The following is a 21,068-nucleotide window of genomic DNA, read 5'->3' as shown; positions in this document are numbered from 1 at the left end:
CTCCAGGAAACGAATATGAGGTAGCAAAGACCAGAATTGCAAGAGCGTTGTATTGTCTATATAATATGATACCATGGATTTCCCAGAATCTTTCCATACTAGAGGATGAAGAGAGGCACTCGGCGTAGCTGCTCCACTGTCAGACTTGTTGCAACATACTACGGCTATCCCGGTTCATGCTGGGTATCCGTTTATGAAAACTAGTCCATGGTCAAGAAAGTTCTAAATAACGCAATGGTTACATCGTGAGCACTGCGCCCATGGGCAAGAGTACTACGGTCAAGGACGAAATGACAGGAGTCTGACATGCATCGCGTACCATCAGTGATGGAGAAGAGCTGAGATTGTGTACATGGTTGAACCCTGGCCGGATCACCTTTTGACAACAGGCTTTCGGCCCAGCCTTGCAATGGCTCCCGCAATGTCTTGTTTTGAAACAACGCCGTGTATGGCCGTGCAGAGACGATGGCTAAGGAAGATTAACCAAGGGTCCTTGGGGGCGGGACATTTCATTCGCTCCTTTTCGAAGGAGACAGCCTTGTCAGGTCTGTTGTGGGAAACAATTACTGCAGCCCCCACTGAATATAAGTCAGAGTGTCACTCACTAACTTCAATCAGAGGCTAGCCAGTGGATAGTGACATCTGTCTGCTAAGCTAAGCGCACTCACATTCCAGCCGGCCCTAAAAACAGGCACAAGTGGCGGTGATACCCGTGTCAGGGTCGTTTTCTCCACTGAGGGGTTTTCTTCCTTGCAAATCGCTGGCGTTTCATCGACAGATGTCACTCTTTTGATCATCGCAACCTGGAGCTCAGCCTTATCCATTATCTCAAGCTGCAGGTCCTCATCTCTGTTCCTTGCGCCTTCTCCAACCATTTCTTCTGCTACTCGTTTATCCCTTCACGAAAATAGACGATGGCATACAACCCTGATTTTATTCATTGCACAATTTGCGGCTTGGTGCTACTAGACGACGTTGTTGCATTTTCTGGCCCCCATTGGCCAGAACTCTGTGATGCACCCCCATCCTTGAAGGTGACAGATGAACAAGTCACACGTTATGATGCTTTTGCGAACAATTATCGCGGCAACTTAACCTTTCCCCCTGATCGCGAAGAGATACATCCTCAATGGGACTACGATGTCAATGAAGACGCAGAAGATCCTTCAGAGTGGGTGGGCAAGATGTATGTTGGCATTCACAAAACCTGCGAACAACTTTACAATCGCGTAACGAGCACATCGCCTAATGCCAAAATACACTCACTTGGAGAACTTTGGTTTACACTAGAGCGCCGTTGCGCTAGATCCAAGATGGAGGATTCTCGCAACATTGGCATGCATTTTACTCCCTCCATACCAAACTCTGAACCTGGACAGCCCTTTTCTTGCGGCTTGGAACGTTACTATGTTCCTTCGCCCAGTCTCTATCTATATGGGAACGAGTGGGATGGCTGGGTAAGTTTGAAATTGCTTTCCGAAAAAAACCTAGTATTCTTTACTGATCATCTTTCAACAGTGGGATGAGGACCCCATTAACATCCCAAATTTAACTGTCGAGCTAATTGCCAATCTTGAGCATGCACCAGAGCCCTCTACTCAGCTACCAGAGGACCTCCAGCAATTCAGAAATCACATTGAAGCATTACCTCAGGAGGTCAAAGATCATATCTGCTCATTTTTTCAACATGGCCAAACCTCGCTGGAGTGCACCTACTTGATACCTCAATCCATGTGGAAGCAGGTCTTTTTCCAAATTCCCTTCCTTTGGGACCTTGATGCGCAAGTTGTCTGTGAGAAAACTGGCAAGGAAACTGCGGAGATTGAAAAGTGGAATTGGGAAAAGATCACCAGGCAGGTAATGAGTCCAGCACAGATATCATCCCATGAGGCACGGGAAGACAACGATGGTGCATGGAGCCACGATAGGATCGGTCTGCGTGTTCCTGGGGGATTTACCAATCGTCGACGAATCTGGCAGATTTTAGAGGAGATGTACCCCAACGATGTGCAGCATTAGCTTAGAGTATTGTAACTGTAAAATGCTGAGATTAAACACTGGCTATCATCACGGAAAGCTTCTCTATAATGGCCACATCGTGCGTTTATCGTGTCATGAGAGCAGATAGAAATTACAGTGTAAGCACTAACAGCTAGTATTTTCTTTGATGTGACTGTAAGGAACATCGTGGGATGATCCAGGGTCTTAGAGGTCTTAACCACATTTTTGTTGCCCACTTCGAATGTACCTTGCACCAGGCTGAACGTTTCTCTGCATGGGAGCCATATTCTGTCTACAAGAACGCAACCCTGCAGCAGAATGAACAGGATTATTCTACACAATTTGATCAACGTTGATTCAATTATTCTGTCGTGCCACCAGCATCTTTAGTTCACATCTTGCGGTATCTCCCAGCGTTATAATGTCAAACAAAGGTCTTTGAACAAATATGTCGAATTGATATGGTCAATTGTAGAGTAATCTAACAGCGTGATTGGATGTGACCGTAGGCTTACTTTTGACAGGGCATTTGACTTTGTGCCTGGCATGAATGCAACCAAGAAAACATAGTTGCGCTGTGCAGTTACATCTGCTAAAACTTTTTACCATGTCCTTGTGCAGGTGTCCAGCAAAGTTTCACGCTCGCTTGGGGCGGCTCTGAAGATCGTGCCCACAACAAGCTCAAAATCCCGTCTGATGTTTAGTTGCTAGCTGAAACGGCTAAGCATGTCCGGAAGGATTCTAGAGTGCCTTGCAGCACGGGCCCGGAATGTGGGAGCATTGAAGTAAGCGAGTAGTGTCGTTTCAAAAACAAACAGACCACACCAAGCGGGGCTCATCTCGTCAAGCCAATTTCACCCTGTCACCTCGTTAATCTTTCGGTCATGGCCGCAGAGGGCGATAGATCTAAGGGTCTGACATGAGTCGCAGTGTTATAACTCTCTATTATATCACATCACTCTTGTTCACCGACCTTTGTCATAATTGCAAAAATATTAGCAAATTATTTTTCTTTCTCTACAATGTTTTCCTGGATACATCTCTCCGTCATAGGGTTGACTCTTGTCAGCCCAGCCATTGCTGCTGATGAGTGTCAACCATCAACATGGCAAGCCAGATTGATGGAGACTGGCGGTATCAACTGTCGATTTAGCACTAAAACCGGTTCCAAAGTCAGCTCCGACACCTGTGCTACGATAGCCAAGAAATATGAAATTACCCTGGATACCTTTTACGAGTTGAACCCAAGACTCAAGAGCGACTGCAAGAACGTCTTGCCTGATATCAGATATTGCGTGGAAGGGTGTAGGTTTCCAACAATGATTCTCGATACGGAACAGCTCGGCTAACAAGAGGCTTTAGTCCCAGAACCCATTCGCGCATATAATGGTCTTTGCGGACCTCCTCACTCAAATGCGACATGTGTTGGTACAGACAAGCAGTGCTGTAACAAGAACACTTGGACATGCGGTGATACAAAGTACGTATAGGTTTATCTCGGAAAGCCATATATTTTGCTGATTCCTTGCAAGGGACGATTGCCATCTGAACTGCTACGAAGGAAACTGTTATTAAGTTGACATGATCGAGGATATATATGATCAGATCTCACCTGTCAGGGAAAACGAAGATCAACAGCGGACAATCAAAGTCGTTGTTGTAAGTCTATAGGTGGAAATAGCCCATTGTGGGCAGGCCGCACCGTTTCGCAATGTATATAATCATTGTCTTCTTGTAGTAGTACCTTTTTATGAGTTCTTGTTTAATTTAACCTTGGGCTGAGTTCAGGTGCGAAAGGCAATAGGAATAAGCACTGCTAAGTCTCGAACGCATCCGAGAAACAATTTCAGAGTATCTGCAATCATTTCGTCTATAGATCATAACTGGGCACTTCCATCATGACTCTTGACTATTCGCGTCATCGCAGCGTCGTTTGCTTGTTTCATGATGTTGATTGCTTTGCCTAGGTACAAAGAGAAGTGCAGCCAGACTAGGATAATTTTATAGTCAGAACAAAGACGCAATGGTTTGTATGATCAACTACCTGCTCTACTCCTGGTCCTTTAAGTCGTCGACGGGGATGCACTGAAAACCCAATCTGCAGCGATTCTACCGTAATCATCGTTATAGATTTGGGGTCAATAAAAATGGAGTTGGTTTTCCTTTTGCTATCACGAGAACTTCTTGAGAAACTTGCATAGGATCTGGCGTGCCACTCGAATCATTAAGATACGATCTCACTCAGGTATTCATGGAATCTAAATAGCCAGTTTTGAACTATCTCACATTGTTGAAAATGAAGTTTATTGAATATTCAATTGCTATCTAGTGACTCTGAGTACATATGGATGACTTGAAAGTTTTCGGAGTCCCTTACGAGTGTGGCAGGCAAACCCGGGGGTTCTTGGTGCCGTGTGAATCAAATCCACCAATTTTTCTGGTCTGTGAGGTCATTGGCGATTCGGTTTGACAAAGCTGCCAAGTGGTCCTGGATCTTTTGGTCAATGCTGCTATGGTCGTTGTTCGCCTTCTTCAATTCTTCGATCACGCCCTGGCTACAGGGTAGAGTAACGGTAACTTCACGCATAACAATTAGCCAGATCACCGCCGTTGCTATTAAATGACCTGCGTACGCTTCCCGTCCCATATTGAATGACAAGAAATTCCCCACTGAGGACTTCTTGTGGACGATACCCAAATACCGTGATTCCATATTGATGTCTCTGACAAGCACGGTCTATCCATGCGTGACGTAAAGGGAAACATGATGTTTTGGCACTTTACGGTGTACTACAATCGCAGGGCTAGCAACCGTAGCTGGAGAAGGATTGGCATAGTTCTCGTTGGCACTGATGACGAATATAGCTGTGTCAAAGAACGCAAAAAATTGAGAATGCTACCAGTGAGCAGCAGGACTTTGAGGTTAGCCTTGGATGCTGCCGTGTCAAGGAGTACCCTGGTCTAGTATCATATGCGAATTCGTCTTGGCGCGTCAATGTCAAGTCTCCCGTACAAGAAGCTCGATCTGGCATCTGAGTTTGGATCTCTTGGCTTGCGCGACGTGGTCGCGCCTGACATCTTCTTCTATACAACACCCAACTTATCCCATGTTTCCTCCTCAAAACGGAACCTTTACCATATGACTTCCTATACCTTAGCCATGAGCACATTTGATCAAATAGCCCTCGTTCAAATATCATCATAAAGAACTAGGTTAAGCCCGGGATTTTCCCTTAACTGGTAGGTAAGCGTTGTTCAAGCAGGGTTTTTCTTGGCCAGTCGTCTATATTTTGTAGCTGTTCTCTTGTTTCGAAGTTTATTACATTATCCAGCTGGTAATGAAATAAGTGATCCTAGATTAATGGCAGAATCTCAATTGGAATTTTTATTACTTTAGATAAGTAGGAAATAGCTGACGCTTGGAGTTTAGGTAGGAAGATTCTGCTTCTTCCTTCGTGATAGTGATTTGTCAATGCGAATTCTAGAAACTGTGGTCTATAGGGTAAATTCTCATGTGCTCCTCTCTTGTAATTGGACCATCGCGATATGTAGTGTCAATGATAATTGATTACTGTCATGATCCCTGTCAATATTCAGTAGCGAACAGCAGCCGGTATCGGTATCAGCCCCGCTGCATTATCTGGCATATTATAGACTTGGCAAAAGTACTTTCTCTTCTCGGCATCGGTAGTTAGAAATCATGCTTGTTCTAAGCTTACTGTGATCGCATGGATTAAGTGCTCAATGAGATCCATGCGTCCCTTCAATGTCCTTCCCAGAATGGTAACCTCCTTGGCACCCGGCATTCGCATGGCTCGTATACTTACGGGTCATACTGCCAGGAACAGAAGGTACAGGGGTATTTTGACTCGTGCGGTTTTAAACTAACATGTTCCAGGAATAGACCCGGGAACAACATGTCCACTCACGATTTAAAGGGGCAGGTCGAATTAGACGGAATAATTTACAAATGGAGCTACGAGTATCACATTGCTCTTACGGGCAGTTCAAAAACAACAAGGACCGTTATCTATGCTGTGATGAGATGAACCTTTGATCCAGATGAACGGAGATATTGCACAATCGGAAATGATCGCCATCAGATAACAAGCTGACAAGATAGATAGATCCAGTCATCCGGTCTTCATCGTGATTATAGACAATAGAACATAATTATAAATATGAAGCACAAGTCACACGAATAATAGACTACCATCTCTTCATCAACTCATCTCTACTCTCCAAGTCTCAATATCGCAACAATGGTTTCCAAGCTCGCTCTCGCTCTTTTCTTTGGCAATGCCCTTGCTGGTCTTGCCGGCCGAGCTCTTCCTCCTCGTTGCGCCGTCGCCGACCCTACCGCTGAGCAGGTTCAGCACGCCCAGAACTTGAAGAAGATTGAGTCTGTCTCCAAGGTTGCTGCTGCTTCCATCACCGTTGACACCTACTTCCACGTTGTGTCCTCTTCTTCGTCCAAGTACATCTCAAAGGCCAAGCTCACGGCTCAGCTGAAGGCTCTGAACGACGCCTATGGCCCCAATGACATTACCTTCAAGCTCATCGACACAACCTTTACCACCAACACCAACTGGGCTGCTGGTAATGGCGAGCTTGCTATGAAGCGACAGCTCCGCCAGGGAGACTACAAGACCCTCAACCTTTACTTCACTGATGTCGCCAAGCTTGGAGGCACTGAAGCTCTCGGTTACTGTTACTTCCCTGAGCCCAACGTCTCAACTGGCTCTCAGAAGTTCATCCTTGACGGTTGCGTCATCGTCGCTGAGACCGTTCCCGGAGGCACTGCTGCCCCCTACAACCTGGGTGGAACTGCCGTCCACGAAGTTGGTCACTGGTTCAACCTCTTCCATACCTTCCAGGATGGATGCAACGGTGGAGATCTTGTTGCCGATACCCCTGCCCAGGCCCGTCAGACAAGTGGATGCCCTGCTCGCATGGACACTTGCCCCAACCAGGCTGGTGATGACCCTATCCACAACTACATGGATTATTCCGATGAGTACGTCTTCCCCACCTGTATCAACTTGAGTGCTATGCTAATACAAATCCCAGCGTTTGCTACGAGGAGTTCACCCCCGGACAGCAGACCCGCATGCACTCTGCTTGGACCGCTTACCGAAAGTAAATGGACGATGATGAAACGATATTTCTTGTATATAGTTTTGACGAGTAGTTTTATGAAGAATATATGACAGTTTCTGCGAGCAACCTAATTTGAGTGCTACTCATGGCTTTCCTTATTCACGATTATCTCAACTGTCAGCAGTATATCTAACTATGATCAGATACGATTCGCGCGCTATGACGATGCTTTATACTTAAACACATCTTACTTTCTGTTGCTTGAGATGTATTATTACTGGCTTGCGGTATCTTCTTTTTTTGAGCTTTGCTTCAGGGTATAACTGTCAATTGCATTCTTCCTCATCCCTTTAAGTACTTCTGACTGATGCCATTGGTTTTCAGTAACCCTGTGTCTTACATTGCTAAGCTTAAGACCTAGTTGACTCTGTTCAGCCTTTTCAGCAGTTCGCCCTTGCATGGTATTTCAGCCTGCCAAGCAATTAGTACCAAGTCAGAAGGCTGAATATGAAACCCATGCACAAGACAATTCCAGCAACAGCCTCTAGTCCAAGATATTTACGTGGCATTTTCAAGAAAGTGTTACGATTTATAAACCCGTTCTAGAGTAAAGTTTCTGTCGGTAGAGCTTACTTCTTCTCTCTCATTGTTTTCAATATGACTGTCAAGTTAGTGATCCCCAGGGCCCATCAAGTCCCCCCTGCTGTTTATGTATTTATCATCTTTACTTTTTCATTCGCCTTGTTATTCTCGTCAAGCTGGCAACCTGCCAACCTCAACTCTGATGATGCCGACCGAAAGTTCGCCTTCATTATACCCGCCACTTCGCCAAGTCCCGATCTCTGCAAAACCATAACTACCGCACTTGCACTTGGATACCCAAGTCCAGTTATTGTTAACTGGGCCCTGAACCATCGCTCAATCTCGGGATGGCGCGGCGGCAAAATGCTGACAAAGACGCCTGGTATTGTCAAGTACCTCGATACTGTAATGCGTCCTGATACACACCCCTCCGAGAGGCTACGCGAAAATGACATTTTGCTTGTTGTTGACGGCTACGATGTTTGGTTCCAATTGCCTGCGCAGATTCTTCTGGAACGATACCACAGGATAAACAGAGAAGCCAATGAGAGGTTATACAGGCAATGGAATCGGAGGGGTCCAATGCCAATGCGACAAACCATACTCTTTGGCTCTGGAAAGTTCTGCTACCCTGGGAAACTGAAGGCTGGCACGGACATGCGTTGCGACCAGTGGCCCATGAGTCCATTGCGAGCAGATCTCTACGGCCCCGAGACCGAAAAGAACATGACACAACACCATATGATTCGACCTAAATGGATCAATGACGGCATCATGATAGGCCCTGCAGGTGATGTCAGGCGCTATCTACGCCATGCCCAAGAGAAGATGGAGAGGGGTCTCGGTCTGGGCTATCACATGTATAGTTCTCAGGCCACCACAGGTGAAGTCATGATCGAACAGGAGATTTTACGGCAATGGCAAAGAGAAACTAAAACACCCAAGAAAAATGTGCTGGAGGTTATGAACAGCAATCTTGAGTTTCATGCGGGTCTTGATTATAGTCAGCAGATATCAGTACAGACCACGATGACAAGGAACCGGGATAAGTCGGACCATGGGGACTTTGTTCGACTGGGTGACCAGTCAGATATTGACCGACATTCCGAGGCTCTAGGTATCGTACCTGCACGCCTGAAAGGCCTCCCAGAAGATGTTAAGGCTGTGAAGAACCCATTGAGCGATATGGTAGGCGGAGCCAACTGGACTGACATGCCGCTATACGCCAACTTTTATACCGAGTCAGTTCCTGTTATGATTCACTACAATAGCTTGAAGGACAGGAGGTCTTCATGGTGGCACAAACCTTGGTATTACCAACATCTGAGAAAGCTTGTCAAGTCTGGCCTGGAACAAAGACATCCTGACGAGCCACTTGTGACACTGAAATTGAGGAACGGGCGTATTAGGTACTGGGCATTATCTGCGGAAGAAGAGGATCGATATCCAAGGCAGTTTAATGGTACGGCAGACGAGAGGTTGAACAAGATGCGATTCAATGACATTTGTCGGCATGAGAAGACGGCGCCCCATGGGCCGAATCAGGAGTGGTGGGAGGAGGTGTTTCGTGATACTGGGGGACCATGGAAATAGGACAGTTGCAGGTATCGAGGATTTAGTGGGTAGTTTGGTGCTGTATTGTGATTTATCTCTGTTATTCTCATTCTGACTTCTGAAACCACTGAAGTGTAATTGTATGACTGTTCAATAATAGTTTACACCTTTACCCTCCATTTAAATCCCACTAGGAACTGCCTTGAGGCAATTGCAAATGCTCCACCTAGAAGGATGGACACACCACAAAATATGATCAATCCAGAAAAATCACCACCTTGATCACCGACTATAGCTCCAGCAATGGGACTACCGACCAAGACTCCAAAGGCGGCAACACCATACAGCGAACCATTGCGTGTACCAATGCTGCGCACGTCTGAGAATGAAGCAACCATGGCGGGGACAATGGAGAGTGTGCACCCAGAAGTGAAACCATACAACGCAGCATATGCTATAACTGACGCAGTAGAATGGGCAGTGAGCCAAACGGTAAGAGTAAAGATGCCACCAAGGAGAGTCAGAGGAATCATGACGTTGAAAACACCAATACGGTCGCCGAGATAAGCCGGTAGGAGTCTGCCGAACGTGCTGTAACAATTGTAAGCCACGGGGTTGCTGCAAAGATAACAACTCGAGGACTTACGATGCCGCGTTGACTATGGGAACCATATACTCAGCCAAGTTGGGAGATACTCCAAGTGCCTTTGCTTGAACAATGATAAAGTTGAAAGGTAGGAAAGAACCCAAGTATAGAAGAAAAGCTCCTATAGTTAAAAATAGAAAAGGCATCTCTTGGAATGGCGAGATAAAGTCCTTGGGGTTGAACTTTCTTCGTGGCGGTGGTAGTCGCGACTTGATAGTAACGTTTGCGATAACCAGAAGACCTAAAAAGAGAAATGCGACAGATCGCATTGCCCAGCCAAAACCAATCTTGACGACAAGATGGTTTACCATGATTGGTAGCACAACGCCTCCAAGGCTTGAACCAGCAGTAACAATACCGAATGCTATGGCGCGGTGTCGAAGGAACCAAGTGCCAACAGCAGCGATAGCTTTGAGGGACTCAATCAGTTACTTGTAGAGAAATGGGTGAGGCCAAATTCGTGAACCTACGAGCGTAGAAGAGGAATGAGCAGCCTATAGCACTGCAAAAACCTTGAGATAAGAGAATTTGGTAGTATTCCTTGGATATCGATGTCATCATCAGACCAAAGACATGAAGAAATGAACCAAGAAGGATCGGTACACGGGGACCAAATTCGTCTGTCATTTTGCCGACCACAGGACCCTGTCAATGAGTTATTAAAAGATATAGCTGGCGGATATTGCAACAGACATACCCAAAAGAACATCATAAAGGATTCCACTGAAGGTATCCATGCAATAGTACTGGATGAATATGTCTTGAGTTGGTTATGTTGATAGTAATCTTGGAATATGCCGATACCTGTTGCTGTTATTGACTGTTGAAATCAATTACCGACTATCAGAGAAACGTACAATTAATCCACCCAAAGCTGGCAAAGACGGCACAAAAGCCGCCTGCCACGACCGACCAAGCTTCCAATCCTCCATCGGGTGGAGGACCAAAGTCCTTGCCAGGGCTCTTTGTCTCTGCTGATTGCTTTTCCACCGGCAATTCTGGCTGCGATTGCGATTCGTCCCAAGAAGGAGGAAGCGATGGTACTTGGTTAGGATCTTGCTTGTGTTCAGCCATTCTGTGTATAGTGAACAGTGTGGATAATCAAGTTCGAATTATCAGAGACGAGTGTTGATGCAATTGATTAGGCTCTTGTCGCGGGAAACACTGTTTCTTATAGCTAGACAAGCTCTTAGAAATGTTCTTACAAATGCTATCCTTGACTACATGCTCGCAGGATGGTTCTCGATGAGGTTAAGTCGCCATCGGGATCTGAGAGTGGGGTATGACGGCTCGATTCCCTGTCAAATACCTCGAATGATACTGCTGTATCAGGCTTAGTTTCGTTTGTCATGAACAAACCACTTCAATGTCATCATTTTCTTACTCTTATCAATCCGTGTTTCCTCCTCATTAACCCTGAAAGACATTTCGAAGTTTGGTACTGAATGCGATCTAGTGCTTCATACATCCTCATATACCCACAGCTATTCAGGTCCCTCTTCCCCCTTTGCGGTATGGTCGGCATTGCTGGGAAATCCAAGGCATGCCATGACTGCAAGAGGCGCCGCGTCAAGGCACACCCCCCAACGTTGTTTTTCATCTCTAATTACATTACTAATATCTCATCAGTGTGATCTCGCAACTCCGAAATGTCGTCGGTGCCTCAAAGCAGGAATCTCTTGTCGTGGATATGAGCGGTCAACACTCTGGGTTCACCGGACTCAAGCTCAACCCAATGTCTCTGCACTATCTGCTGTGAAGGATGCAAGACTAGAAGAGCGTCTGCGAGAGACGCCAGAGCTAGTCGACTGGCTACATACTCTAGAGCAAATGCGGGATCAGCTCTATTCGTCCAAGTCATCGTATCAAGTAGTAACGTTTCGATTACAAGCACTTTCCATCGCCGACAGTATTTACTATCCACTGCCCAGAGTTAGCGAAAGCTGCCAAGACTCAACTTCAACTCCTTCGTCTTGGTTCAAAGCGGTATGCCATATGCAGAATCCTAATCAAGCGTTGGACCACTCCCTCTTGGCGTTTTGTGCCATTCAAATTCGTGTATCCAGACAATCAGGCATTTCATATGACGAGACAGTCCAACTTTACAACCATGCTCTGTCCAAGATCATTGGTATCCTAGATAGTCCGTCAGATGGGAGCAGTGACGAGAGTCTTGCTGCCATTGTTATTCTGTCTACTTGTGAGGTGAGAAAAAGTCTTCTCCCATAATAGTGATTATTTACTAACCCAAAACAGCTATTTCTTTTTCATACAAGTTCGAGCTGGAATGCACACGCGCAGGGCATTTCTGAAATGCTCCGCAATCGTGCCGTCTCGGGAAACACTACACAGAGCTGGAGTGACCTTTGCCGTCGTCTGTGTGTAATATGTGTACGTGAATAGCAATTTTATAGATTCATTTGGGCCTCCGCTTACACTGTCCAAGGTCATCCAAGCAATGGTACAGAAGCGCCCTCTTATACTCGAGCCTCACGTATGGCGACAACAAATCAGGCCACCCTCCAACCCTAGCTCATTCGGTGGATTATTAGACCTTGCTATAGACATACCTTCGATTATATCCAATGCCTATGAGCTCCTGCAATCCAATAGTAGCTCCATGAGGGTTCTCTCATATGTCGAACCACTTGTCCAGAAGTTCCGAGAACTCGATCATTGGCGAAACAGTTATAGTAAAGAGATATGGAGTCAAAGCGAAGCGCTCGTCTACTGGTCTGTTCCTGCCCAAGCCTGCAACCCGGCCGACAAAGACCACGAAGAGAAACTGTTCCCATTTGCCCTCATCTTCTCATCTATTGCAAGCGCCAGTGCTTGGATATTTGCCTCCAGTATCATGCTTGATATACTCGACACCATCCTGCTTCTGCATTCGAGAAACCACAATGACAGCACGGTGCTGCAATATGAGAATGAGACGCTCAACAGTGGCATAACACCCAGTATTCTGGATGCCCTCCTCAAGGATGCAAACAGACTTAGTCGGCTACTATGTCAAAGCATTGAGTTTTGCTATCGCATTGAGAATGGTACTTTCGGGCCTCAGATAACATGCTATGCTCAAGCGACACTGTTAAGCTATTTTGCACATCATGGGCACAGGCGTGAGTTGGATTGGTGTAAAGCTATTCCTCAGATGACTGGCCCTGGGACAAGTTTTGGGATCAACTTGATGCAGTTTAGACCAACGCTGGATCTATGATATCTTAAGTGGACGGGAATGGATGAAAGTCACATTTGGAAATGTACATGCCCAAGGGCAGCCATACTTGGTAAACATAGCTAGCAACGTCCGCAGGTAATAGTGTATATAAGTTCAAAAGACTGCACTACTCCCTGACTGCATCATAAATTGCCTTACCATAAACAGCAGCCCTGTCACTGCTCACAAGGCCACTCCCCATCTTGTTCATCGTGTAAGAGATCGTCATGCGTCTGTCAAGATCCATGACAACAAAAGAACCACCCCATCCTCCCCAAAAGCAAACGTTGCCTTCTGGGATCCAGTCAAGTGCAGCACAAGGTGTCAAACCAAACCCAATTCCGAGCTTGAAGGGAACTTTCATAACCAAGTCTTCCCCAGACTGCTGCTCTTCAAATATTAACTTGACTGTCTCCTCTTTCAAGATACGTTTGCCACCAGTCTCCCCTCTCAAGGTAATAGCAGACATGATGCGGACGAGTGACCGAGAATTAGCATGCCCGTTAGCAGCGCCTATCTCTGCCTTTCTCCATCCTTCACTGTTTGCGGAATTGGGATCAATGGGTGGGTTGAGCAAGGTTCTTCCTTGCACGGACTTGACGTCGAAATCTGCCGTGATACCTGAAGCTTCTGGTGGCACGATCGGAGTAACCCTGTCCCACGTGTTCTCTGAGGCACCAATCTGGAAGTCGGCGTCCAATGGACCTGCGATCTCGGTGGCGACGAATTCGCGCAGTGATTTCCCAGAAACTCGACGAATGAGCTCTCCAAGGAGATGTCCATAGGTCAAAGCATGGTATCCAGAGGCGGTGCCTGGTGTCCACCATGGAGCTTGGCGTGCTAACATCGGGGTGCTTTTATCCAGATCGTACATGTCTTCCGTTGAGAGAGGCTCTTCCCAGCCTGACACACCAGACGCATAAGAGAGTAGGTGTCGTACAAGAACATCTTCCTTGCCGTTCTGCCCAAATTCTGGCCAGTATTTGGAGACCCGTTCATTAACATCAATCATGCCTCGATCCACCAGGATGAGAACTGCAAGACTGGTGACTGTCTTTGTGCTCGAAAAGACATTGACGATAGTGTTTTCCTCCCAAGGTTCCTTTCGCTCCTGGTCTTTGTGTCCACCCCAGATATCCACGACTACTTCATCGTTGACGTTGATAGTTAACGAAGCCCCAAGCTCCTCGTTGGACTTGATGTAGTTCTCAAGGAGATCGCGAACTCCTTGAAACTGGGGGCTGCAAATACCGTGGACGGTTTCCATGTTGACCTGGTGTGTTCGTAAAAGTTGAAGATGGCAATTATTGGGATTGCAAGGCAATCCAGTGAGGGAACTTATAGTCGCATCACCTCTAGGGCAAGCGGTGAATATATGCTGAGGGGCCGCGGTTGATCAGAAATGCTAACGGGCGGGGTAGGCAAAACTAACATGAATTTGTCTTTAGGTCTGAGCGTTTACCTAGGTAAGTGGCGAAGCACTGGTTGAGTCTCCACTAACATCCACAAGAACAGCATTGTGTGTGCGGCTATAGCGTTTAATTTTGCTCCATTAAAGACTGGTGAGAAACTTGTAATTATAACTGAAATTTTCAGAGAAAAACCTCTTACAAAACCCTGATCTTAAGACTTCCATAGATTAGTAGAGTTAATATTGAACTCAGCCATTAAAAGTTAGAGAATGTGAATTCAATCGATAGTAGACGCTAATAAAGTATAGACATGAAGCTAAATATGTACAAGTGATTCAATCTAAAAGCCAAACAGTGACCGCCAACCAGACCCAAGTTTTGAGACACACAACCTAGTTCAAGATGTCCTTCAAGTCTCGCTTCGAGTTTCTCTTAATACCACACTTGTTGAGGCAAGCATCAATGCCAAGAGCGATGTTGGCCGGGATATGGTCGCGGAAGGACTCGATGTCCTTGCCATCGATGGTCTGAACACCACCAAGAGTAGCTTCGAGTACGTCTCCTCGGAGGGAGAAGAAGTTTTGTGCGATCTGGTTGACACCAGGGTCGACATTGTCAAAAGCAGCGACAAATACAGCATCCTCGCAATCAGGGTTGAATTCTTGATGAATGGCGCCCTGAGGAAAGACTGACATCTGGAATGTGTCCATGGTGTTGGCGATGGGCTTGCCGCCATTCTCAACAACGAAGTTGGTGACCAGACGGCCCTTGACAACGATGTTAAGCTCCGTAGCTCTGTTGTGAACGTGGGCGGTGTTCATTCCACAGGGGCCAAGAAATGCGACTGTCATGGAAGCACCGTTGCCGATAAGAGCGGGCATGGTCAAAGAGGTAGCGGAAACAGATCTTCCACCCTTTCCCTTAGCTTCTCCAGCTCCAGTAACGGCTCTGAAGTCAAAAACGAAATCTCCAGGTTGGTTCAAGAGCTTGAGTCGCTCGACTTGTGTAGGGGCGGTGATGATCTTGGAGATGAGATCTCGGTCACCACTCCGTGTGTTGATGGGTACGATGGGAGGAAGCATGGCATCAATGCTTTCATCTCTGGCTTGGTGGGTAGAAGACTGAGGAGCCCAGGGAGCTGCGAGAGCTGTGCTGGCAAGGAGGAGAATCGTTGTGAACTGCATGTTTGTAGATTGTGTGTGTTGGAAAGAAACAGGGTATCAATGAATTATTATTGCAAAAAAGAGACGTTGTTGAGATTGAATTGTGCAAGTAGCTGATGTTGTTCGAGTGATTGATGATGATGATAATGTTTTTGTAGCAGATATACAATTATTCTTATATGTTTGTCGTTTTGTCGACATCGGCTTGTCGGGTATCTGAGGATTCTCAGCCCCCAAGCAATGTCAGCACTACTGCGCATCTAATTTCAAGACTTTCATCTTTATTTCAGTCGGTGAGGCTGTGGTCGTCCAGACTCATCCTGCTGTGCATAATAACACAAAGCTATGCCAGACAAATAACGACTGGCGTAAATTAATCCACGTTAGAGGATCACTCAGCCCAGACGGAAATAGAGCTCTAACAGGGGACAAGGGTCGGTAAGTTCCTCCTTTTAGTGGACCGGTCCAGGTAACGTGGTCGCCTAGTGCTGATGAAACCTGCGCCACACATCAGCTATTGGGTAACAAACGCAAACTAATCAAATCCTTCTGTATTTAGACTTGGGACTTTCGAGGAGGATTATCTCCTAGGGCTGATGGTAAGCGGTCTCTGATTTCTCATCAATCGCGATTGGTTATCGGGTCAGGCAGTGTCAGTTGTCAACCCTGGCTAGTCTGATGCCAAGCGAGGCTTACTTGCCCGAGACCTAGATAACTCGGATACCCAGCTTCTGGGCCGAAGCCAAGCCAATGGGGCTGTAACACATGCAAAACAATAAGAATATAAGGTCCCCGCGTGCAAAAGCCTATTAGAAAGACTAAACATAAGCTTATCCAACAACTCTATTTTCATCATGGACTTGAGCATCCCCTCTGGGTACGAGTCATACTCGAACCGACTTGACCCTCATGATGAAGTCGACAATGGCCATGCTGAAAAGGCTGCTCGTCTGAGTTCAGATGAGCAAACTCTTCTCAAGCAGCGCAGGGCGCCGCCAAAACCCAAAGGTGGTGCTTTAGACACCATCCGCCTCGCCTTGCGAGTTCTCATCCTCCTTGTCAACCTGAGCATTCTTGGCTTACTCGCGCACGGCGTCAACGTTTGGCAAGCCACGCATAGCTCCATTGACAGGAACGATGATGGCTGGGTGAGAACTCGATGGCCTTCCATCAAGATGCTCTCGACGTGGCTTATGCTGGCCGTTACCATATTCGCATCTGTCGTCCAACTAGTCGCACTTGCGACGCGCCTCAGTTTTGTAAGTACCCCGAAAGTCTACTGTCATGTCATTTCTAATTATCAAGTAGTTGCGTTCAATGCGCGATGGCGTAGTACACAACGTCACTGTCTTTGTCAGCTCCGGGATTGTCATTGCTGGCTGGATCGCAGCGACTGTGTATCTCATCGTCGATAAAGAAGTACTGCAGAACAATCACTGGGATCTCTGGTCTTGGTCGTGTCAGAACCGTTCACGACAAAGCTACATACCCTGGGCAAGCTTGTGCACAGAGATGGTAAGATACCTCCGTGTGTAGTAACTCTGTTTCAAAAATACTGACTGCATGTGCCACAGACTTATGCCTTTGCTGCAAGTCTGAGCGTGATCCTACTAGAGATTGTTACCTTGGTCCTCTTCGTTGTCTCAATGCGAGGAATGAACATCCTTGGCAAGTACAACAGGGCTAGCTCAGCTTGAAAGTTCGGTTTGTGACACAATAGTGGTATGAAATGTATCGAGAGGTAGAACGCGTTTATATCTATAGCCTAAAGCAAAGAATACCATGTGATTTCTGCACTGAAAGATAGCGAGATGCCAAGAACTCCTTCATAGGGATGTGAATCGATCTGTCAGCAAATTATCCCTGTATAGAAGCTTGTCCGAATCATGGAACCAGAAGAGGAAGCAACACCGCCACAATGCAACCTTACAGTAAGTGGAATCGACCAAACTGACTAATTTACCTTGTCTCCCCATATATAAACACGACTCGAGTCAAGATCTGTTCTCTTGTTTCCCTGTCTTGCTTCCCCTCGTTTAGAAAAACCCGCAGAATCTCTCGAAACGCTACATATTACCACCGTGTAATAGTACCATATCCAAAACATCGGAAACCCGACAGCTAATCTTCAGATAACAAAGAAGAAAAAATGGCAGTTTCACCAGAGGCCTACGCCATCATACAGCAGAAAAAAGCAAAATACTGCCGCTTAGCCGACACTCAACAATGGGATATTCGACAGTATTATGCTGCCCAACGCGACATACTCGTTCCACGAACCTGATTGAAGCGTGATTACGCAGAACGGCGTGACCTATGCGTGGTCGTCACTAGCGGATTGGGCTGCTTTCTTCAACAATGCGAACAAGGATTTGCAAGCAATCCACAATATCGGCCCTGCCGAGATGGAGCAGATATCCCCAGATGAGATCAAGGCCAACTGGTCGGTTATATATCATGTTGGCAACAAGGAGCCCGACTCGGGGGCTCATGGTACTGGAGGCGGATACTATCACGAGACCTGGAGGAAGGTTGGAGACGACTGGTTCATGGAAACATTGAGGATGGACCGATTGTATTGGAAGCTTTTGACACACTGAGACATACACAGTCTACACCATGTGTCAGACAGTTATAAATACCACAGGAGCTATAACAAGACCTCTCTAGAATCTCAAGGGAAAGAATACAAGCGTCCAAGAATTGGTCTTGACATTATCATGCAACTGAAAAAATGAGTATAAGTAAAAACAATCAGCGAAGTCCAAATATGAGTAAACAGAAAAACAATACTGAGTATGTCAACATGTTTCACAATTAATAGCGTAACTCTACTGCACCTCAACTCCAGGGTAGCATGACTCCGGTTGATTGCAAGCACCGTCGGGTTGATGTTTCATTTGAGCCAGCCCATAGATCATTATAAGAGTTTCTAGACAGTGCAGAGGTTATATAGGTCCATTCACACTTTCCCTAGTGCAGATACTCCATATCTTTCTTTTGTCTTACTGACCCTAACAACAGGTGGCGTGGAGTTGCTCCTGTCCCCTTTTGTGGATATCATGGTAGTACTAAGCAATTAATCCTTATTGTGGGCTCGCACTACCTTACATACAAATCACATTCTGGTCAGTTTTCCAATACTGCAACTCCCTAAGACTCTCAACCGGAAACAACAATAACTCCACCACCACACCGGACTGACATAGTCCCACACATTGCTCTGTAGTGACATGTTTATCCTTCGAAATCCCAAGATGATCAAGTTTCCGCTGTATAGTATCGACCAACCCTTGGGCTCGGTTGTGTATACCCCGAGCTTCTTGAATGAAACTGTACAGCTTCGGATCCCCCATCTGTCGCTGTTCTTGGATCTTGGCTTGTTCAACCGTTGAGAAACAAGACAAGGTGACTCGCAGGTCTGATTCCGCCGACGACCAGCTTTTGGACCAGCTATCCTCAAAAGAAAAGAACAAGATTTCGACTTTGATACAAATTGTGATACTTTCAGAGACAGTCTTGCTGCTGGAGCCAAGACTCATCATGACACCAGCATCGCCACCGATTCTGTAACCCGCGACGTAGTAGTCACCCCAACGTTCCTTGAAGGCGGTCAGTCCGCCATTGTACTTGAGAGTTTGCAAGGCGCCTTCCGATAGCTTTGGGGGCCGTGTGAAGGTAACGGACCCAGCTCGGTAAGTTGTCATGACTGATGTTTTTGAAGCCTGATGCAAGAACCCTGTTAGTGATTTGTATAGTGCGAAATCAGTGAATTAGTATAGGTGCGCTTACATCTTTGTTTTCCATGACATGTCTATCATACTGACAAGAGACACTCGCAGAGACAACAAAACAAGATATCCCAACCCCAACACCAACGCTGAGATGATCAGCAGAGGTTGATGAAGATGTAGATTCACTGGACTTGTAAGACGCGTCGCCGTCAAATGGCTCAAAGTTGATGTGTGATTTGCGCAGTGACTCGACGTCGAAGGCGGACTCACGCGAGAACGGGTCAAGCTTTGATTTTGATGCCGTTTTCACATTGAAGAATGACCCCAAAGCAATAGGCCGAGTGTGCCATGGCAGACGGAGGACCTGTCCAGTCGACGCCTGCCTCGCAACACTGGTGATCAGAGGATCAAATTCATCCACAGTCATCCTTGACGCTCGTAGTCGTGAAGATAAAAAAAAAAACTTGATTGAAAGAGGGAGAAGTGCCGTCGCGATACAGCACGTTGAGTGCAACTCAGGTCAGTCAACAGGAATGTGAGCAGAAGAAAATGGCTTAGAAACAGATCGTATCATGACCAGTATCTGTTCGCCGTTATTGCCCGTGGCTGCCCTACAGGAGCTGAGATGAACAACATGCCCTGCCTGCATCAAACTATAGAAGAACTATGCACATATGCTGTAACGTTCAGTGATGATCTCTACCAAGATTGGAAATCAGGCGTCTGGTAGTAAGCTGATAGAATAATGGCTGTCACAAGAAACATGCCATGAAAGTCGGTGACTCCTACTACTATGGGGCTGGCTGAACTTTATGTATAGATCCTATTGGCTGGCTGATATGGGGGGCTTTCTAGGCCCCGTTGGATTCAATAGTGCGTTTGTACCCCGCGTCCAACTGAGACAATCGGATTACAATACAGCCAATAAGAGTCACCGAACTATTGCAGGGAGCAGCTGCATACCAGTATCGCCGTGTTTACAGTATACAATAGTGTACCGCGAAAGAGAAGTCAGCTGTCTAATACGGAGTAGTCCGATCTCTATATACTACTAATGGAATTAGACTATATTTGCATTTGTTATTATAGTTTATTACTGGCTTGCTGAACTGGAACATGTCCCTGGTCTCATTGGGGGATGTGGCTTGCGTAACGATATGTATGATGTGTTTGATACGAGAATTGATTCAGACCTGAGTCCAGGCCTGATCCGTTGGTGATAATATAGAGGAAGGGCGGCAAGTATCGATTAGACATGTTAAAGAAAAGTAAGATCCTGATGGCAAAATTTTAATATAAGAATAGACCTCTCAAGCCTTCATTTTCATCCATCATCGTCTATCCAGAGGCACAGCCTTCGCCTTTATATCACTTCTTCTTAACCTGATCCTATATCCATCTCCTTAACTCAGGAGTACAAACTACTCATCATGGCACTTCGTCTGGCACCATACAACAATGGCATGAGACTTGGTAAGCATGATAACCTCTGTCTTCAACCGTTCAACTTTCAACTAACTATACTCGAGGCCAGGGGTACGTCGCACTTGAAGTATTCCTTGTGATATCTAACACCATTTCTACTCTAGGTTCAACTCCTACACCCAGCAAATCTGTGTCGACGATGCTGTAGTCACAGACCCTGATCGCATCGAC

The 21,068-nt window shown here is 46.3% G+C and overlaps 11 protein-coding genes across 11 annotated transcripts; 7 read left to right on the top strand and 4 right to left on the bottom strand.

Moving 5' to 3' along the window:
* Positions 1 to 1,313: 1,313 nt before the first annotated feature.
* On the top strand, positions 1,314 to 2,019 carry FGSG_00030 (uncharacterized protein; the record flags this gene model as incomplete). The annotated part of the gene is made up of 2 exons (XM_011317313.1): positions 1,314 to 1,457; positions 1,519 to 2,019. 2 exons carry the CDS (start codon positions 1,314 to 1,316, stop codon positions 2,017 to 2,019), a joined length of 645 nt encoding a protein of 214 aa, XP_011315615.1.
* Positions 2,020 to 3,023: 1,004 nt separating this feature from the next.
* Positions 3,024 to 4,090, top strand: FGSG_00029 (uncharacterized protein; the record flags this gene model as incomplete). The annotated part of the gene is made up of 4 exons (XM_011317312.1): positions 3,024 to 3,306; positions 3,364 to 3,481; positions 3,607 to 3,660; positions 4,009 to 4,090. 4 exons carry the CDS (start codon positions 3,024 to 3,026, stop codon positions 4,088 to 4,090), a joined length of 537 nt encoding a protein of 178 aa, XP_011315614.1.
* A 2,173-nt stretch (positions 4,091 to 6,263) lies between these two features.
* Positions 6,264 to 7,144, top strand: FGSG_00028 (uncharacterized protein; the record flags this gene model as incomplete). The annotated part of the gene is made up of 2 exons (XM_011317311.1): positions 6,264 to 7,018; positions 7,072 to 7,144. The coding sequence occupies 2 exons, from the start codon at positions 6,264 to 6,266 to the stop codon at positions 7,142 to 7,144; spliced, it is 828 nt and encodes a 275-aa protein (XP_011315613.1).
* Positions 7,145 to 7,758: 614 nt separating this feature from the next.
* Positions 7,759 to 9,276, top strand: FGSG_00027 (uncharacterized protein; the record flags this gene model as incomplete). The annotated part of the gene is made up of 1 exon (XM_011317310.1): positions 7,759 to 9,276. The coding sequence occupies one exon, from the start codon at positions 7,759 to 7,761 to the stop codon at positions 9,274 to 9,276; it is 1,518 nt and encodes a 505-aa protein (XP_011315612.1).
* Positions 9,277 to 9,427: 151 nt separating this feature from the next.
* FGSG_00026 (uncharacterized protein) lies at positions 9,428 to 10,957 on the bottom strand (the record flags this gene model as incomplete). Its single annotated transcript, XM_011317309.1, has 6 exons — positions 9,428 to 9,463; positions 9,555 to 9,828; positions 9,884 to 10,292; positions 10,354 to 10,528; positions 10,581 to 10,687; positions 10,741 to 10,957. The coding sequence occupies 6 exons, from the start codon at positions 10,955 to 10,957 to the stop codon at positions 9,428 to 9,430; spliced, it is 1,218 nt and encodes a 405-aa protein (XP_011315611.1).
* A 161-nt stretch (positions 10,958 to 11,118) lies between these two features.
* Positions 11,119 to 13,103, top strand: FGSG_00025 (uncharacterized protein; the record flags this gene model as incomplete). Its single annotated transcript, XM_011317308.1, has 4 exons — positions 11,119 to 11,163; positions 11,513 to 12,088; positions 12,140 to 12,274; positions 12,330 to 13,103. The coding sequence occupies 4 exons, from the start codon at positions 11,119 to 11,121 to the stop codon at positions 13,101 to 13,103; spliced, it is 1,530 nt and encodes a 509-aa protein (XP_011315610.1).
* A 127-nt stretch (positions 13,104 to 13,230) lies between these two features.
* On the bottom strand, positions 13,231 to 14,370 carry FGSG_00024 (uncharacterized protein; the record flags this gene model as incomplete). The annotated part of the gene is made up of 1 exon (XM_011317307.1): positions 13,231 to 14,370. The coding sequence occupies one exon, from the start codon at positions 14,368 to 14,370 to the stop codon at positions 13,231 to 13,233; it is 1,140 nt and encodes a 379-aa protein (XP_011315609.1).
* A 537-nt stretch (positions 14,371 to 14,907) lies between these two features.
* Positions 14,908 to 15,699, bottom strand: FGSG_00023 (uncharacterized protein; the record flags this gene model as incomplete). Its single annotated transcript, XM_011317306.1, has 1 exon — positions 14,908 to 15,699. The coding sequence occupies one exon, from the start codon at positions 15,697 to 15,699 to the stop codon at positions 14,908 to 14,910; it is 792 nt and encodes a 263-aa protein (XP_011315608.1).
* An 833-nt stretch (positions 15,700 to 16,532) lies between these two features.
* On the top strand, positions 16,533 to 17,375 carry FGSG_11652 (uncharacterized protein; the record flags this gene model as incomplete). Its single annotated transcript, XM_011317305.1, has 3 exons — positions 16,533 to 16,937; positions 16,987 to 17,193; positions 17,253 to 17,375. 3 exons carry the CDS (start codon positions 16,533 to 16,535, stop codon positions 17,373 to 17,375), a joined length of 735 nt encoding a protein of 244 aa, XP_011315607.1.
* Positions 17,376 to 17,827: 452 nt separating this feature from the next.
* Positions 17,828 to 18,278, top strand: FGSG_11651 (uncharacterized protein; the record flags this gene model as incomplete). Its single annotated transcript, XM_011317304.1, has 2 exons — positions 17,828 to 17,919; positions 17,969 to 18,278. The coding sequence occupies 2 exons, from the start codon at positions 17,828 to 17,830 to the stop codon at positions 18,276 to 18,278; spliced, it is 402 nt and encodes a 133-aa protein (XP_011315606.1).
* A 507-nt stretch (positions 18,279 to 18,785) lies between these two features.
* On the bottom strand, positions 18,786 to 19,839 carry FGSG_00021 (uncharacterized protein; the record flags this gene model as incomplete). Its single annotated transcript, XM_011317303.1, has 2 exons — positions 18,786 to 19,417; positions 19,506 to 19,839. 2 exons carry the CDS (start codon positions 19,837 to 19,839, stop codon positions 18,786 to 18,788), a joined length of 966 nt encoding a protein of 321 aa, XP_011315605.1.
* Positions 19,840 to 21,068: the final 1,229 nt, after the last annotated feature.

Source organism: Fusarium graminearum, chromosome 1 (genome assembly GCF_000240135.3).
Source record: "Fusarium graminearum PH-1 chromosome 1, whole genome shotgun sequence".
NCBI lineage: Eukaryota > Fungi > Ascomycota > Sordariomycetes > Hypocreales > Nectriaceae > Fusarium > Fusarium graminearum.
Note: the sequence above shows the minus strand (reverse complement) of the source record. Positions and strands in the feature narration are given on the sequence as shown.